Source organism: Halichoeres trimaculatus, unplaced genomic scaffold (genome assembly GCF_033239565.1).
Source record: "Halichoeres trimaculatus isolate MK-OKI-2021-1 unplaced genomic scaffold, fHalTri1.1 fHalTri1_scaffold_9, whole genome shotgun sequence".
Classification (NCBI taxonomy): Eukaryota; Metazoa; Chordata; class Actinopteri; order Labriformes; family Labridae; genus Halichoeres; species Halichoeres trimaculatus.
This window is the reverse complement of record NW_027437188.1, coordinates 1,300,727-1,319,304: the sequence shown is the minus strand read 5'-3', so window position 1 is coordinate 1,319,304 and position 18,578 is coordinate 1,300,727. Positions and strand designations below refer to the sequence as shown.

The 18,578-nt window shown below is 45.7% G+C and overlaps 1 protein-coding gene across 1 annotated transcript in view; it reads left to right on the top strand.

Moving 5' to 3' along the window:
• Positions 1–7,448: 7,448 nt before the first annotated feature.
• The window catches only part of LOC141797651 (unconventional myosin-Ic-like), a 114,365-nt gene continuing 103,235 nt past the window's right edge, over positions 7,449–18,578 (top strand). The window contains exons 1-2 of the mRNA XM_074679239.1: positions 7,449–7,516; positions 7,662–7,874. Coding sequence (XP_074535340.1) covers positions 7,782–7,874 — 93 coding nt within the window. The 5' untranslated portion in view covers positions 7,449–7,516; positions 7,662–7,781. The remainder of the gene's footprint in view (positions 7,517–7,661; positions 7,875–18,578) is intronic.

Here is an 18,578-nt window from a genome sequence, read left to right as displayed (position 1 = left end):
TATTCAAAGTAGCTGTTCTTCAGGCAGGGCTGAGCTCAGGCTGCAGATTCCTCCTCCTCAACATCTGCAGCCTGCTCGGCGTCCTCCAGCTTCCTGTGCCTTCCTGTGGAAACTGGAAACTGCCGCGTTGTTCTGCTGGCACGGAGCGACCCAGGGAACAAACGTCAATGAAATATTATGCACTTCCTCTTCTGCTGCAGAGACAGCTGTTAAAAATAGACACAGTTATTTTCAGGCAGCACTTGTGAGATTTACTCAGCCCCTGGTCTCAGCTGGTCTGGGCCCAGGCTCCATGTGGGCTTTGGCTTCAGGGAAGCATCAGAGATATCTTCAGCAGGATGAGGCGTGAAGGGTCCTTGCACAATCTCTCTTTCCCCAGCAAACAGGAAAGGTTTGTGTGACTCATATTCTAGTCCGGCCATTTTAGTGAACACACACACACACACACACACACACACACACACACACACACACACACACACACACACACACACACACACACACAAGCCTGAGACACATGAATGAAAACATCCTTCTCTCACTTTGAGCAGCTGCATCCTCTCACTTCACTTTCATTAAACCAATCCACAGTGTTTGTCCTGGACAGCTTGGACTCTCTGTTCCTTCTCCTGTGTGTGTGTGTGTGTGTGTGTGTGTGTGTGTGTGTGTGTGTGTGTGTGTGTGTGTGTGTGTGTGTGTGTGTGTGTGTGTGTGTGTGTGTGTGAGTGTCAAGGCCTCAGGTTTCCTGTTGATGCCAGGCTGTCAGGAACGCCTCCAGCCGGGTCATAGGTCAGAGGTCAGAGGAAGCGTGTTATTGTCACTTCCTCTCTTGTCTACAAACCAGAAGTGCCACAGTCATCCTCCAGGTTCAGATGTGTCTCATCCTGAGCTCATTGGCGTCATGAGCATCTTTAATATGAGCAGTGCCTGTCAGAAGCACTGAGAGGAGTATGAAACATACTTTTATGACACACTGAAATCAGAACCCAGACTCTTCGGAGAGACTGTGACTCAGAGCTGACAGGGAGCAGATTTCTTCTTGTCAGTGTCCGTCAAACAACTTTACAAGTACTGTACAAACACATCTTTAGATATTATACCCTAAACCTCCCAATTGTTTCTACAACACCTTTAGCAGCATATGAGTCTATGCATATCTCACTATGCAGTGTGTTATACTCAAATGGAGCACCACTGCTGGCCCATCGTGCAGGGGGAGAGGATTTAAGCAGCAATCCTCCCCTGCTTCTTCCTTTGCACTCCCGTCTGCGTACTTCTGGGTCGAGTATTTGGTTAAGACAACCAGATGTGTCTGCATGGTCTTGTTTTGTGGATTTTTAGGTCTTGCAATGGTGCCCATAGCTTTTATTTTGTGCTGCAGAGCGATTGGTGTGCCGCTGGTGCATGCGTCTTTCTGCACAGTATTGTGGTGAGTACTCTCTGTCTCTCTCGGCCGATGCTAGTGTGGTCACAGGTGAGACGCCCTTAGCTGCCTGGGTCTCTCTCCCTCCTTCCTCTCGTGTGCATGTGTGTCTGCTGCTGCTTAGAAGGTGGGTAGGTAGAACGATATAGGTCATTTTCTTGTTTTTTTTTTTGTTTTTTTTTAACCCCTCGAATTGGTTATTTTTTTAATTCCCTTTTCAGTTGCCGAGGACCGGTGCTGGTGCTGGTGTTCTGGGTGGTGGTATCCCCACCTTTTGTGTGCTGTGCTCCCCTGGGATTTGGTTAATTCACAATGCTGAGTTTGTGTCACTTGTGCCTGGGTGCCTTTTGTTATGTTTTGGCACACCCCCCCACTAGTCATTTGCCCATCCAGTAAGCCTCAGCACCTGATTAGGCTTCCCTTACCCCCTTCTGGTGTGCGTAAGGTGTTATAAAAAGACTTTTAAAATGTGTTTATTAATAAAGTTTATTTTAATAATGTGAAGCATGTGGAAGCACATTATGATGTGTGCCTGTGTTTCAAATCCACCCTGCTTTGATGCAAAAATTTCTGACAAAGACTCATATCTGCAGGTTTGGACCAAAGACTTAAAAAAACAACAAGCAGAGTGACAGTTTCTCCAAGGGAAGCCAGAGCTTTAAGAGCTCCCCCTACTGAGCAGCTGCAGTGTAACTCACACAGCCTGCCTCCTCTCAAACCACAGAATTACAACCATCAATTAACGTTATGTCTGACCCGTCCACAGAAGCTGAGGAACAGTTTGTGGAAATAACTGATGTTGGTGATCTCATTTTAAATCCTAGATCATGAACAGAAAAAAAAGAGTGAGACTGTTTCACTAAGAGTCCTCAAAGCGACTTACACCTGCAGAGATGGAGCTGTCTGTGCCTTTATTCACCTTTGTTCTTGAAGCCTTTCAGAGAGCAGTGGAGTTTATTGTTACTTTACCATCTACAGAACCATCTTCTGGGGTCATAACAAAATGTTAAAGGAATTTACATCAACATGTTGAAACATCTGGATTCATGGGCACAAACCATCTTTAACACCAAAGGGAATTCAGAGACAGTTTCATTGAGGTACTTGTTTTTGAAAATACCCAGCTACATGTGGACATGGCCTTCGGACACGGTCACACTGGCAAACCGTGCCGTACTTAAGCAGGCTTCAGCCCTAAAGCATGTTTGGAATGGCCAGTGTGACCACAACCGTGCTGTGCTTGAGCACAGTACACTTCTCTGCTTTGGGACGCTTCGGAGAGGTGGGCTTCTGCACGGTTTACTTCATGCACGAGCACAAGCACACGGACGGCGCATGTAATCCATGACGTGTGATCACCGCGAGCGTATCTCTCAACAATCATTTTAAACAAAGCATTTAAAGGGTTAACTTAAAGGGTTAAAATAATAAAGATAATTTAATATTTGGTGTTTTTGAATAGGACTGAGATTGACTGAGTAAAGTAATGAATCATCAGAGAAATAAATTATTCTACAAGTCCAAAGTAGCTACCTGAAAAATCTACCTAAGTACAGTACCAGAGAATTTATCCTTTGTCATCTCTGTCTGTCCGTCCATCAGTCTGTCAGTCTCTACCTCTATCAGTCTGTCAGTCTCGACCTCTATCAGTCTGTCAGTCTTGACCTCTATCTGTCTGTCAGTCTCGACCTCTATCTGTCTGTCAGTCTCGACCTCCATCTGTCTGTCAGTCTCACCCAATGTCTGTCTGTCAGTCCATCTGTCAGTCTCTTCCTCTGTCTGTCTGTCTGTCAGCAAGCCTCTCTGTCTGTTTCTCCCCATGTCTGTCTGACTCTCACTCAGTCTATCAGCAAGTCTCTGTCTCTGTCTGTCCATCTGTCTGTCTGTCTGTCTGTCTGTTCCTCTGTCTGTCTGTCTGTCTGTCTCACTGACTGTCTGTCTGTCTGCCAGTCTCTGTCTGTCTGTCTGTCTGTATATCTCTCTGTATGTCTGTCTCTCCGTATGTCTCTCCCTCTGTCTGTCTATCTGCCAGTCTCTCTGTCTGTCCATCTGTGTGTCTCTCCCTCTGTCTGTCTGTCTGTCTGCTAGTCTCCCTCTGTCTGTATATCTCTCTGTATGTCTGTCTCTCCGTGTGTCTCTCCCTCTGTCTGTCTGTCTGCCAGTCTCCCTCTGTCAGTACATCTGTCTGTCTGTCTGTCTGTTTGTCTGTCTGTCTCACTGACTGTCTGTCTGTCTGTTTGTCTGTCTGTCTGTCTGTCTGTCTGTGTCACAGCTGCTTTGTGCATGTGTTGAAACGGAAATAGGGGATTTAACTGCTGAAGGTGGAGCGCTCAGAGGCTGGTTGTGCAACGTGCAGCAGTGTGTTGTGTCCCACAGAGCTGACGGTCACAGCGCTGACAGCTGTTTATCTGACCACTGTTTATATTCTCTGTCACAGAGCGAGAAACATACGAGCGCCATGTCAAACTCTGACCCATCCCACTCCACAACTCCCTGCTGCCACTGTCAGCAGAGTGCGCTTGTGTGTGTGTGTGTGCGTGTGTGTGTGTGTGTGTGTGTGTGTGTGTGTGTGTGTGTGTGTGTGTGTGTGTGTGTGTGCCTAAGGAAGCACAAGTGGGTTTTAACATGCACACACACTTAATCTGCTGGGTGGATACTGAGAATGTCGACAGCAGGATGCAGGGTAGAGGAAACCCCTCTAAGACCTGCCCTAAAAGTGTGTGTGTAGCGTGACAGCTACACACACACACACACACACACACACACACACACACACACAGACTCTGTGCCATAAGTTATCTAAGAGCAGCAAGAAGAAAACAACAAGATGAAAGAGAAGAGTCAAATCAGGAAGAGGATGGAGGTTTGTGGTCAAACTGAAGGTCAGTGACACCTGAGGAGAGGTCACACCTGGAGCCAGACTGAACACCTCAGAAACTCAGATACCTCCCATCCAGCTGACATGGTGTTTAATGAGGGGCTGAATGAGGTGCAGCATTAACACCCAGCTCTCTTCTGACCTCTGACCTGATGGATCCATGGATTTTAACCAGAATACAGTAAATATCATTTTAACTAAAGGCAGTGAACAGTCCTGATGCCCTGAAGAGGCTTCAAACAGACCTGAAGTCAGACAAAGTGAGCAGTTTGTTATTTTTGTCTTTTTTTTTCATTTCTATTGTATGTGAGAATAACAAGTTATTACCTTCTGCATATAACTTCTGATCTTGTGTGTATGAATTAACAGAGCTAGACTTCACTCACTGGGTTCAGAGCAGCCTAATCCGACTATCTGAACACTAAATGAATATAGTCACTCATCTGTGATGTAAGCATGTTGTTCAAAACAACACCAGCAGTATGTTTCAACATGTGTAATAACGTACTTATCCCTGACATCATATCAACATCAACTTACCACCATTTAAATCTCCACCCGACCCTTCCATACATGTTATTATCCCCCCCCCGTCTTACCCCCTTCATCTTCCTCTTTCCCTTGGCCGTCTGTCCGTCTGTTTTGAGGGTGACAACATGTCCTTAAGAAACAAGACCACTCTGTTCCCTCTACATCCTCTCCTCCTGTCTCTCTCTGGCTGTCATAGGCAGAGCGACAGTTTCTTCTCTTCTAAAGCGAACACATGTTTACAAAGTGATGACAAGATGATGTCAGATTAGGGCGACACATTCACAGCAAACAGACTTCACTACCACGGGCTGCATAACATGAGTGATGAGACAGCTAAACTATGAAAAACTAACGTTAAGCTAGCGTTACTATATTCAGAAGCTATACGCAGCCCACCGCAGTGAAGTCAGTCCGCTGCAAACCTGTCGCCCTGGTCTGACATCGGTGTAGCTATTGTTAGCTGTAGCTGTTGCTACAGCAGCATTAGCCAGATTGTTAAAAAGAGTGATTTTAAAATACAACCAACAATTCAAAACATGGCAAATATTTATGTGGAGTAGCAAAGGATTGGGTATGTGATTAAAATATCATGGGAAATTTGTCAAACCCCTTGCTGAGTAGCCCCTCCCCGTTAGCCCTGCCTCTTAACCTTACAGAGAATTGGGTCACCACTTCACTGGTGTGAACTTGCAAAAGGGCTTAGGGGTAAAATTGTTATTGGCCCCAAGTTGTCTTACTGTGCAAAACAGGCTCAAGCTAGAATGGCAGCAACTCTGACAGTTCCTGCTGTCAGCTGCTTGGTAACCAAAACATACATCTTTGAAAACAGTGGGGAAACTGTGCACTTGTGAAAAAATGAGTGCTTATGGTACAAACAACAACAATAAAAAAGGTAGACTGAGTGATAGTTTAAGCTCATTGAATAAAATCTATATAAAACCAATTGCATATTAAATTACAGACAAAATAAAAGCCACAATGACTATATGGCGTTTTTTTTTTTTTTTTTGATCTTGTGCACTCATGGTGAATGCTGTTTTAGGAATAATTTCAGCAAAAGTTAAACCTTGTGTATGTGTAGCACTTAAAAAAAAACAAAACAAAAAAAAAACATGATGTGTTTTTTTTGTTGTTGTTGTCATTGTTACTGTATTATTAGTATATGCAGTCACTGCTGTGGTAAACAAGGTACTGTGCTTTAGTCTTTGTGTTTATGCTGTTTTAGAATAGTCACTAGGTAGCAGCAGACACTAAGTGTGATAGCCATAGCAGAAAAACACTGAGTCTTAGGGCGCCTGCGTGTCAGATCTGTGTTGTTGAAATTCAGGATTCTGAAAAATGTATATATATATAAATGTAATATGACACTCTTTGATTTCAACACCATAAATACATTGCAGTCTTGATGGTGTAACACATGAGTCAGTTATTCATCTCAGGGACAAAAGCTGGAACAGGTCGCGACATTGTTCACATAAAAGTTCACCTTGTCCACAGAAGTCATTATCTGGTGGGGATGATGAACTCATCCAGTGTGTTTCTGGTGTGATCTTGTGCACATTAGCTAAGACTAAACCAAACTATCATTTCAAGTCAAGTCATTGTCTTATGATCACTGGATATATTTCTCAGATAAAAAATGTGAGTGAACAAGTTTTCACCCAGGGAAAAGAAACATCAGTCCTTTGGTCTTCAGTAGATCTCTCCTGGGCATGATTTATTCCATCCATTCACTCCATCTATGTACATACATAAATGTACTGTCTGCACAACTTTATCATCCTGTTAGAACAAGTTATTCTCTTCTGCTCATTTAATGTGTTTTGAGCACAAGAGTTGTTTTATCAGCACAAGTTATTTTTCTAGAGCACACAAGTTTGAAGTTTGTATGTAGTATAAATATTTATATCTATCCTGTTTGCACTGTTTGTTGTTTCCATTGATTAAATTTATTGTGGATACAATTATTTATCATGTTAGACCCTGTATTCTCTCTGATCAGCAGCAATTATTAGCTTGTGTGCGTTAGTTCATAATGTTTGTGTATCTGCTCAGGTGAGTCCATGAAGTGTCATTACATGCAGTTATTTCTAGACTGTTTGAGTTCTGTTAACACGTGTTTTTAATGGTGCTTCCTCATGTTGCGTTTTTGTTTTGTGTGATACTCCTCTGTTGTTTTCAGCAGATGAACAGATGATGCATGAAAAGTGAAAGTGTTGGTATTTGGAGCATATATAAATAAGTGGAGTGCACAGTATTTATTAATCCCCTCTGTGGGACTTCAGGGGCTTCATGCTAACTCTCCATTACACACTCTTTATCTCCCTGTCCATACACACACACACACACACACACACACACACACACACACACACACACACACACACACACACACACACACACACACACACACACACACACACACACACACACACACACACACACACACACACACTCAGCACTAAGACAAAAGGCACATATCCTCTTCATGTCACATCCACCTCAGGCAGGGCTGAGCTTCATATCCTCCCTCTGATCCTTCATCTGGAGAGGCTACATCATCTGACAGCAGCCAGGGGAAGCTGGCCTCACTGAGCAACTCTGCTCTGCAACAGGTAACAGCTCCACACCAGATCTCTGCTCGGGTGCTTCATCTTCACGAGAGGGAGTCTAGGATCTGTCAGGTAAGAGTAAGAGCTTCACACATGTTCTCATGCTCATGCGGGACACAGACTGATGAGGCTGCAGGTTTCTAACAGGGGTAAAGGTCCCTCACAGGGTTTTACTCTTTAGACGGTCTTATTTGTGATCTGTTTCCGCTGTGTTCAGGTTTTATCAGAGGATCTGAGAGGAAAGGTTCAACACTCTCCCTCCCACACCCCTGAAAGGACTAATTAAAGCTGAAGGAGACAAACAGAACAAGTTGGACACTTACCAGACAACAACGAAATGATGATGGAACTGAGGATTCAGCTAATCCCCACGGGGGAAATCATTCTCCCCCCAGGGAAGAATGGAGAAAACTACTGCCATGGCTGCAAGGTCAGTTCAAACACTGCGCACAAGTCTGAGGTCAGATCTGGAGTCAGGTTCTTCCTCTGGCTCTGGATTCTGATAGATTTTTTTCAGCTCAGTGGTAAAACAGTGACGCTGATGCAGCTGAGGTTACAGAGTTCATCTCCCACAGGACGAGCAGAGTGCTGCATGATGTGTTAAAGCTTTACTGTTAGAGAGCAGTGTGTGCAACCTGCGTTTATTAAACAGGCCAAGATTTTTCACTTTTACACTCAACACGGTGAACTTGATCTGTTATATTTCTGTCATTTTATCTGTTATTTGACTTTGTCCCTGACACTTTCCACCTGTTCTCCCTTTCTTTTTATTTTTACACCACTGGTTTAAAGCTCCTGTGTTGGCTGGTTACAGAACAGACGTACCGTATATGAAAACTAATGCTTCTCTGTGAGCTACAAAATGATAAAATGACACCAGGAACATGAGGAAAAACTCCTGTATGGGTTACTGTTAATGTCTATTGTTGGTGCAGAGAGTGCGTAATGGAGGGACATAAATTTAAATAAATACCCTGCTTCTTTAAAGACGCTAAGAGGAGGATCTGTCACAAACAGTGTTAGTGCCGTGCATTGTGGGAAACAGTATGGCAGGTAGACTAGTCCTTTGCATAATGAGAAATTTTCCTGGATCAGTAGGACATCTGGGGGTTTTTGGCATACTGCAGTTTTTTTCTAGTTTTCACATACTGACTATTGAATACTGAATTTCAGCCAAAATAGCAGGCAATACTAGAGTAGAAGGTGGTTTGGAAAACAGCCACAGAGAGCACTGCTTGAATTTTAGAGACTTTTTGACTGATGTTTCATCGTTTTGGTCGGACACAGCCCTCTAACAACCCATTGTTGTTTAAACCCTTGATGCCTGTTGTCGCAAATTTGTGACATACCTTGTCGGGTCTTGATACAGCTGAAATGACCTTTGCATCTCATTATTACCTATTGATTCCAGTGGCGAACCATGGCCCCAGCCACTGGGCCTTCAGTAGGACCATGGGACCACACGTGGCAATAAACAATCAAACAAAGTAATAAAAACAATAGCCAGAATCATGTGACATGGAAGTTCAGTATATCAATAGTTTTGCAGGATTACAAATTTATCATGTGCCTGAACACTGCAATACCTCACACAACTTCAAACAATTAAAAAATTAAGATATAAAATTGAAACAAATCAACTTGAAATCAATCACTATGCTCACAATGGGCCTCATTCGAGTGGTGGATGGGAAGTCGTCATCTAATTTCTTACGGACCTTTTTGCACTTTCTATACTCTTTCTTACTTTTGTTTTCTTAAATGCTGCGGTGACTCCTGAATTTCCCCTCGGGGATAAATAAAGTATTTTCTATTCTATTCTATTCTATTCTATTCTATTCTATTCTATTCTATTCTATTCTATTCACGAAAAGTGCGTACGCACAAATTTGTGCTTAAATTGTGTGTACCTTTAGTGATATACTGTGTACTCTCCTGGTGTCTCCTCCTCATCCTCCTTGCAATAATGTACTCCATCTTTTTAGATTACATTAAAAATAAAGACTAAAATAGAGGAATATGGGAAATAACAGGTACATCCACAGTAACATACATTTATTTTCTCCCTTTTTTTCCCGTCTTTTTTCTCCTTTTTTTCTTTGAATTTAATGAAATGAGAGAAGCCAGATATATACTCAGTATCAGATGTTAAGGCTGTTTATTGTTTAATTGTAAGATGTGCATCAAACTTCCAGCTGCCGTCAGGTTAACTTTCCATTATGACAAACTGCTTTAATCTGACATCAGATGTGACGGACAGTTAATGCAGACACAAATGGATATGCTGGTTCAGACGGTTACATTAAATAGTGATTGCTGTGATTGTTTATTGCATTACAATGTGCCTGACACTTAATAAACCTGCCTCTGAGGCGTGCGCACATGTGCACTTGTCACTAAATTACAGCTGCGGAGGGTGCGCTCTGCCCTGTGCGGAGGTTATACCAGGTTAGAGCTTCCAAGCTTTCAGCGCAATTTCAAGCTTTTCTTGAAAAGACAGCCTTGAAAACGGAGTTTCAAGTTATCCAGCAACCACACAGTCTTCTCCGTTTCTTTCCGCCATTTCTCTTCACGTTCTGCCAACTAGATCGTCTCTTTTCTCCTCACTCACTCACAGCTAGAGTTAGGTGCTTATCCATGAAGTATTTGCGAATCCCCGGAAGATGGCAGGAAATGATCCTGCCCACAACTTAACAAAATATGATTGGCTAAGACAGCTTTCATTGTCAAATTGTGTCCACACTTGCTTGAGTTACACAGGCATTCGTTGCAGTTACTGAAGGCCCTGCCTGCCAGAAGGTGTCGCTGATTTACCCAGATACCATCACAAGGAAAATTGTGATTGGTCCATTTTCCATTTAGTTATATCAACCCGCTGTTGGCCAGGACAAGTTTATAAAAATAATATAAAACTCATTGCTACGATTTCAGTGTGTAAAATAAATAAATAAGATAATTATTTAGGAGTATAAAAATTCTTTCAATATTTTTATTAGGCCTTCACTGAATACCTTGAAGGCCCTGAGGGTTCTCCTCTGATTGATTCATATTCTACACAAACCAAAGATTGTATCATATCCACTTTGTCACAATTCATAGGTCAGGGGATGAAGTTCTTGGACTCTAATTTCGTAGACCAGGCGCAAGCGCAGGCGCACCTGCCCTGCGCCAGCCCACAGACAGGGTGTGACCAGCGCACTTTGCAAGTTTCCTGCAGTGCCAAGAGAGGCACACTCAAGGCGCAGAGAGGTGCAGAGGAGCACGTCCACACCTCCCTCCGCGCAAATGGCAGAGAGGGAGGAGAAAAGCCGTGAGTGGGTTTAACACAGCCGCTGTTTTCACCAATCAAATGAGCGCCTCTCCTCGCCTCTAAATGCGCTGCGAGCGAGGCGCAGTGACAATTTCATTTTATCATGGACGAAGAGGAAACTGATGTATTGGTCCGAGAGGTTCAAGCTCGCAGTACCAGAATATATGGTACTGCAAACAGACCCCCATGGGCTGATGATGCAAAACAGCCTGGGATGAAGTTACAAATATTGTTAATCAGGTTTGCCCAGATATTCTGTGAACCGCCGCTTAGTGTAAAAAGTGGTTCAATGATGTACAGAGATGGGGGAAAGAAAGCTCAGTGATCAAAAAAGGCACATGGTGGCCACGATGCGTGTCACCATGTCGATCACCTGGCAGGACAGATGTAATCTGTTCCTGTGTCATTAATAGGAGTGAAATGAAGGGACAGTTAGATTTAAACACTCAAGTGGGCAAATAAATTTATCATGCTTGTGATTCACCTGTATTCCTGGTCTGTCATAGCCAAATAGCAGAGCCTTTGGTGATATATCCTCTCCCGGTACCTCCTCCTCCTCCTCCTCATCCTCCTTGAAATAATGTACTTGTTACAGTTCTGGGCAGAACTAGCAGGTACTCGCTGGACCCAAAAGCGAGGCGGAGGCAAGGAAGCAGTTTTAAGAGTTTTTATTGTACAGAGAGAGTAATGGAGAATGAGAGTCCGGTTTGTAAACAGCTCTCTCCTGAGAGCGCTGAGCAGAGAGTTGTGGCTGTGGAAGGTGGCAAGGGCTGTAACATTGGCTCGAGGGAGGCACTAGGACAAAGCAGCAAAAAGACAGGATCAGCATAAAACTTTCACAGGAAAAGATACTCAAAAACGTGAGGTCAGTATACTCATCACAAGAGAGGCCAAACTACCACGTAGCAGGCAGAATCCACTGGCACCGGTCCACACCTGAAGAGCGTCTTAAGAAGCCGGCGCCTGATTGCAGATCCGCTGCAGCCGTGCAGGCCGTGCAGGCTGCAGCCGCGGGAGAGAGGAACAGGGAGGGGAGGGGGAAGGAGAGGAGCGCTCCCAGAGCGCAGCAGATTCACCACAGTACCCCCCCCTCAACGGATGCCTCCTGGCGTCCTACCAGGCTTCCCAGGGTTGGCACGGTAAAAGTCATCAATCAGAGAATTGTCCAAGATCAACTTACGGGAAATCCAGGATCTCTCCTCCGGACCATAGCCCTCCCAGTCCACCAGGAATTGGAATCCCCTCCCTTGGGGATGGACGTCCAGAATCCGAGAGACAGAGAAGGCCGGATGGTCATCGATGATCCGGGGGGGGGGGGACTAAGGTCACTGGAGGAGACAGGCTTTATTAGTGACACATGGAACGTGGGGTGAATCCGAAGGGAGGCAGGCAATTTCAACTTGACACATGAGGGGTTGATGACCTTTACCACTGGGAAGGGTCCAATGAACCGAGAGCGAGAGCTTACGTGCATCCGAGAGGAGGGGGAGGTCTCGGGTGGAGAGCCACACTCTTTGTCCTGGCTGGTACATGGGAGCAGGAGAGCGATGAGCATCAGTCAGACGCTTATTCCAGTCAACCGTTCTGGGGAGCACCGCCCGCGCCTCCCGCCAGATGGTCCTGATGCGACGGTGGTGCTCCCTCACCGACGGCACGGCCACAGTCTGTTCCTGCTCCGGAAACACAGGGGGCTGGAAACCGTTACAGACCATGAAGGGGGACATACCTATGGCCGAGCTGGTGAGGGAGTTGTGGGAGTATTCAATCCACGGCAGGCAGGTGCTCCAAGAGGCAGGATGCTGGGCCGCCACACACAGGAGCGCAGACTCGAGATTCTGGTTGGCCCGCTCTGTATGGCCGTTGGTTTGAGGGTGATATCCCGAGGAGAGGCTGGCTGCTGCGCCCACCGAGAAGCAGAATTCCTTCCAAACCTGGGAGATGAACTGGGGTCCTCTGTCAGAAACTATGTCAGCTGGGATACCGTGAAGCTTGAAGACGTGGAGGACAAGAAGGTTGGCAGTCTCTAGAGCAGTAGGGAGCTTGGGCAGGGGAATGTAATGAACCATTTTGGAAAATCTGTTGATAATGGTGAGTATAACTGTGTTACCTTCGGAGGGTGGCAGACCAGTGATGAAATCCAGGGCGATATGAGACCAGGGTCGATTAGGCACAGGGAGGGGGCGCAGCAAACCAGCAGGCGGGTGGTAGGAAGCCTTGCCTCTGGCACAGACAGAGCACGCAAGGACAAACTCCCGTGTGTCCTTGCTAATGTTGGGCCACCAGAAACGCTGCTGTAGAAACTCGAGAGTGTGGGTCACTCCGGGGTGGCAGGCCAGGCTCGAGGAGTGTCCCCACTGGAGGACTTTGGCATGGGCGGACTCGGGAACAAACTGCTGATCCTTGGGTCCTGTCCCTGGATCCGGTTGGGCCTTGAGGGCTCTTTTAACCTCCTGTTCGATCTCTCGCTGAGCTGCTCCCACGAAACAGGAGAAGGGAAGGATAAAATCCGGGTCCTCTGAATCCATAGAGGGGAAATGAAGGCGAGAGAGCGCGTCAGGTTTGGTGTTCTTGGAGCCAGGTCGGTAGGAAAGGGTGAACTCAAACCTGCTCACAAAAAGGGACCACCGAGCTTGTCTGGGGTTGAGTCTCTTAGCAGAGCGAAGGTAAGCAAGATTCTTGTGATCAGTCCATATAATGAAGGGGACGGCAGTCCCCTCCAGCCATTGCCTCCACTCCTGCAGAGCCCATACCACAGCCAGCTACTCTCTGTTACCCACGTCGTAATTGCGCTCTGCTGGAGAGAGGCGTCAGGAAAAGAAGGCACAGGGATGAACCCTTTGGGTGGATGAATCCCGTTGGGAGAGCACAGCTCCTGCTCCTGTGTCCGAAGCATCCACCTCCACAATGAACTGGAGAGAAGGGTCAGGATGGCGGAGGATGGGTGCACTGGTGAACAGCGCCTTCAGCTGGTTGAAGGCTGCCTCAGCCTCAGGGGTCCACAGGAAGGGAGAGGAGGTAGAGGTTAAACGGGTGAGCGGGCTAGCCACCAGGCTAAAATTGTGGATGAACCTCCGGTAGAAGTTAGCGAATCCCAGAAAGCACTGTAACTCCTTACGAGTGGAGGGAGGGGGGCACTCGGCAACCGCTTGGATCTTAGCAGGGTCCACTTGAAGTTTACCCTGGGCGATGATATAGCCAAGTAAGTGCACAGAGGAAACGTGAAACTCGCACTTCTCTGGTTTGACGAAGAGCCTGTTCTCAAGGAGACGCTGGAGGACAGAACGGACATGCTGCTTGCGTTCCTGAAGATCTCGGGAGAAGATCAGTATGTCATCCAGATAGACGAAGACAAAGCGGTTCAGCATGTCACGAAGAACCTCATTCATCAGGGTCTGGAAGACAGCGGGGGCGTTGGTGAGGCCAAAGGGCATTACTTGGTATTTGTAATATCCCAGAAGTGTGTTAAACGCTGTCTTCCATTCATCTCCCTCCCGGATGCGGATCAGATGGTAAGCGTTGCGTAGATCCAGTTTAGAGAAGACCCGCGCCTCACACAGAGGCTCAAACGAGGGGTCGATAAGGGGTAGTGGGGTCTTATCCTTGATGGTTATGTCGTTGAGCCCCCGGAAGTCAATGCAGGGTCGCAGGGTTGAATCCTTCTTCTTGACAAAGAAGAATCCAGTTCCGAGAGGGGAAGAGGAGGGTCGGATAAATCCAGAGGCCAACGAGTCCTTGATATACGCCTCCATGGCGTGTTTCTTGGGGCGAGAGAGATTGTACAGTCTACAGGAGGGTAGAGGTGAACCAGGGAGAAGGTTGATCGCGCAGTCATACGGGTGGTGAGGTGGCAGAGACAGGGCACTGTCCTTACTGAAGACTGGCGCGAGATCGTGGTACTTGGGAGGAACAGCAGACAGGTCCGGAGGTGGAGAGGAAGACAGAGGAGCTCTGGTAGTAGGGACGGCAGATTGAAGGCAGTTAGCATGGCAGAATGCAAAAAACACATAAAAACAATTTATCTTTATTATCGTTAATTTATTCAGGCAGTAAGGGGTTAAGCTGATTGGTGAGAGGAGCGGTTGGGGCAATCATACGTCATGGATCATACTTCATGTCAGCGTTCTTGTGCTTGTGCATGAAGTGAACTGTGCTGAAGCCCACCTCGCTAAAGCATTCCAAAGCAGAGAAGTGAACAGTGCTTAAGCACGGCAAACTTGCAGTCACACTGGCCAAACCATAGACTGTAAAAAAATGGACATCATCTTGCTCAGCTTGAAGTGAGGTCGCCACAGAAACTGCTCCCCCTGGTGACTGGCTGCAGTATATGTTGAAAAATTCGGCCTTCCAGTCATTCCAGATGGGCTGTGGTCAAACTTTAAGAAATTAATACACCTGGTAGAAATGTTTCCCATGTCTGATTGTTGTGATGATTTGAAGGGTTCATTTGCCTGTCTTCAAGTCCTCTTTTTTCTGTAAAGTTTCATTTTTATTAGTTATGAGAGGTTAAAAAACGAGGCTTTAGGTTACGTTTAACGATGATTGACAGCTGCCGTTCTTGTGTAGTTTTTTTCAGGGAATGCAAAATATGTTGGGAGGTAGAGTCAAGAAGTGATTAGACTCTCCAAAGAAAAAAAAAATTATTATTTTTGTCACCTGGCTCAACTCAGCTTCTCCCAGAATCCCTTACAGTCTTTACTGCGCAGACTCTGGCTGTACAACTGCTACCAACGGCTGCGCCATTGGTTTGAATTTTGGTTTCAAAACCGTACAATGGTAAATGGCGGTGCCACGCTGTCCACTCTATATACAGTGTATGGACCAAACAAGCTGGGCTTTAGGGTTGAAACGTGCTTAAGTACGGTACGGTTTGCCAGTGCAACCACGCGCTCAAATACCACAAGCATAAAGGGGCTGTAGAGAGATCTATTGTGTGGGATAATTTTTTTAAGTGTAAAGTGTCCAGGGAATTATCTTTTTTTTCCGACCAAAAGTGCTTTTTGGACAATGTGTCTGTTGTTGTGATGCATGAGCTCTATTACTTTGTGTTGAGCTGCCTAAAAAAACAGGCTGTTAAATTTAAAAACTGGAAAGTTATCTCTTAAAAGTACACTTTGAAATGATAAAAATATGTGCTATCAATTAAAGATTAATAGCCAGTTCACTATGGACAATCATACAATTGAATATTTTAGTCATTTGACAAGCCCTTTATAATTTAAATATTCATTTATCACCACAGTTTTTACTGTGTGCATGTTGCTTTTGTAATCTATATTTTTTTCCAGCTCACTATAAAAGCAGAAGAGCAGCTGTAGAAGGCACACAATGTGCTGAGTATAAACCTCTGTTATCATCAGTCTTGGTGTGGTACCAGGCACTGTGTGGTACCAAGCAGTGTGGGCTGGCCCAGGATTAGGATGTACGTTCAGAGGAATGCTGTTGGCGGCATCCTGATGATCTAGTAGGACAGGAATGTTCTGTGAGCTGGGACGGGAGGAAACGACAAAGACATTCCTGTACATGCTTCATTTTTTCCTCTTCCTACATTCCTCCCCGGTCCAATCAGCTGGGATGTGTGTGAAAGTCGTCATCAGAGTCAGCGGGTGTTTTCTGAGCTGTGGATCAAACCCTGTAACCTCCATGAATCCCAGTGAGGAGAGTGTAAAACCCCAAGAGAACAGTGTTTCAATGATCTGACCACAGGGTGCTTTACAGTGTTTACAGGAGAGTGTGTGGAAGTGACCTGTGATGTGAAGAAACTATTGTGAATAGTGTGTGTGTGGTTGAGTGTGTTTATGTGAGTGTGTGTGCAGTTTTTCCTGAGTTTGCAGCAGTGAGGGTGAGGGCCTCTCTGTCCAGTACAGTCTGTCTAACACTGCTCTGTCAACAGGATACAACCTGTCTTTCTTTGTGTGTGTGTGTGTGTGTGTGTGTGTGTGTGTGTGTGTGTGTGTGTGTGTGTGTGTGTGTGTGTGTGTGTGTGTGTGTATTTGTGTGTGTATTTGTGTGTGCTCTCTAAAACTGACTCCTTTTTGGAGTGGTCAGGTCTGGAGGAATCCAAATGTGCAGTGTTTACTGACGGGGGAGTGGGGGGAACTGCTGGTATCATTCCAAAACAGAAACAGTCCCAGTGTTCAGAATCAACAATCAGCCTCTCAGAGTCTATCACTTCATAGATCATATTCTTATCCGGGTCACAGGTTTAATGTGGCAGGAGAATTGAAAGAGCAGGTGGATGAAACCATCTCTGAGCTCTCCAGCAGACTTGATTTCATAAGTTCACCCTCCTGCCATTTATCCTAAACTGGCAAAAGTATCATCTGCTCTCCAATCTGCATTTTCTACAACAGCTCCTTACTGATAAGGCTGTACATTAAGTGAGACAGTGGACTGGCCTGACTGACACATACAGCACATAATATCATTCTCCACAGTAAACCTTAGGGCAGTCTCAGTGTCCCAGATTTTGATGGAATTACTATATTTCAACAAGGCTTGCACATCTGATTTACATGATCAACAACAATGACCGGTATGTCTGAGAGCTGGCCCCATCCTCACTGTTTCCGGACCGTAAGACGCAAAGTCCCCCTGGCACACGGGTCAGACCCGAACTTCCTGGGTTTCAGGAGGAAGCCTAGTGGGAAGCCAGACAGTCATCATTCTGGATTTGGGGTCATCAGACTTGCCTGACCTGAACAATCTGTACTGCTGGGCTGAGGTCTTCTTGGGGTGGGTAGGGCCTGACTCAGAGGCTGTTGCTGTCTCACAGGGTGTGATTTCTGATCTCAGTATCTCTGTGGGAGCATCTGTGAGTGTGTGTGGAGCAGAACGTCAGCTTGCAAGCTCTAATGCCCAGGCTCACCTCATGGAGGCACAACATCACAGGCGGCCGCAGCGCTGGACTGAGACTGACAGACCACTCCGTCTTGCACTGTGTGTTTTGAAATGTTGCCATAGATGAGCATGTGATCCACTTCAACTTCAAAGCTAGACTGCAGGTTTTACCATGTAAACTAAATCTCTCCCTCTGGTTTCCAGGCAGGCATGCTCCTCGCTGTACACGCCACAGCTGTGAACAAGGAGCGGAAACCATGTCACACATCCTCAATGGTTTCCATGTGTACAAAAGGCCTTATACAAGCAGGCATGACAGAGTTGTGGACTTGATATCGGGGAATATGTTGTCCACTTTCAGGTCCATCATTGTTTTGTACAAGCGCTCTGCTGTAAAGCTGAGCATGTTCAGTCTGTGTGTGGATGTCACTCAGTTCTCCAACATCACTGCTAACACACATTGTGTCGTTGTTGTGAGTGAGAGTTGCAGCGAGGTGTCCATCCTCGAGGTTGATGTTGCTCTTGATCCTAGCTCAGAGAAAGCTTTCTGAACCGGGATGCAGAAATAGCAGCAGCTGCAGCAAACCCTTCGCCCTGCTGGGCTACAGGTATGAAGTATTTGGTAGTCCTGGTCATGTCCAAAAGTTGGTGGTGAAGGGCTCACAGATGAGCGGCCTCTCCAAACAGAGGGCTGAGCAGTGAACTACATACTGTTCAGTCTCAGCTATCATAGGCAGCCGCTCCATCTGAAGGAGGAGCTGTTTCCTGTTCCTGTTCTTGTGTGTCATCGGGTGTGCAGAAATGGCAAGTAACCAAGTACAAATACTCCATTTCTGTACTTCAGTAGATTTTACAGGTACTAAGTACTTTCAGAAGTATTTATTTCTCTAAAGACTTCTTACTTTTACTCAGTTACATTTTCAACACAAGTATTGGTACTTTCTACTCCTTACATTTCACAAAAAGGCTTTTTTTTTTTTTGTATAT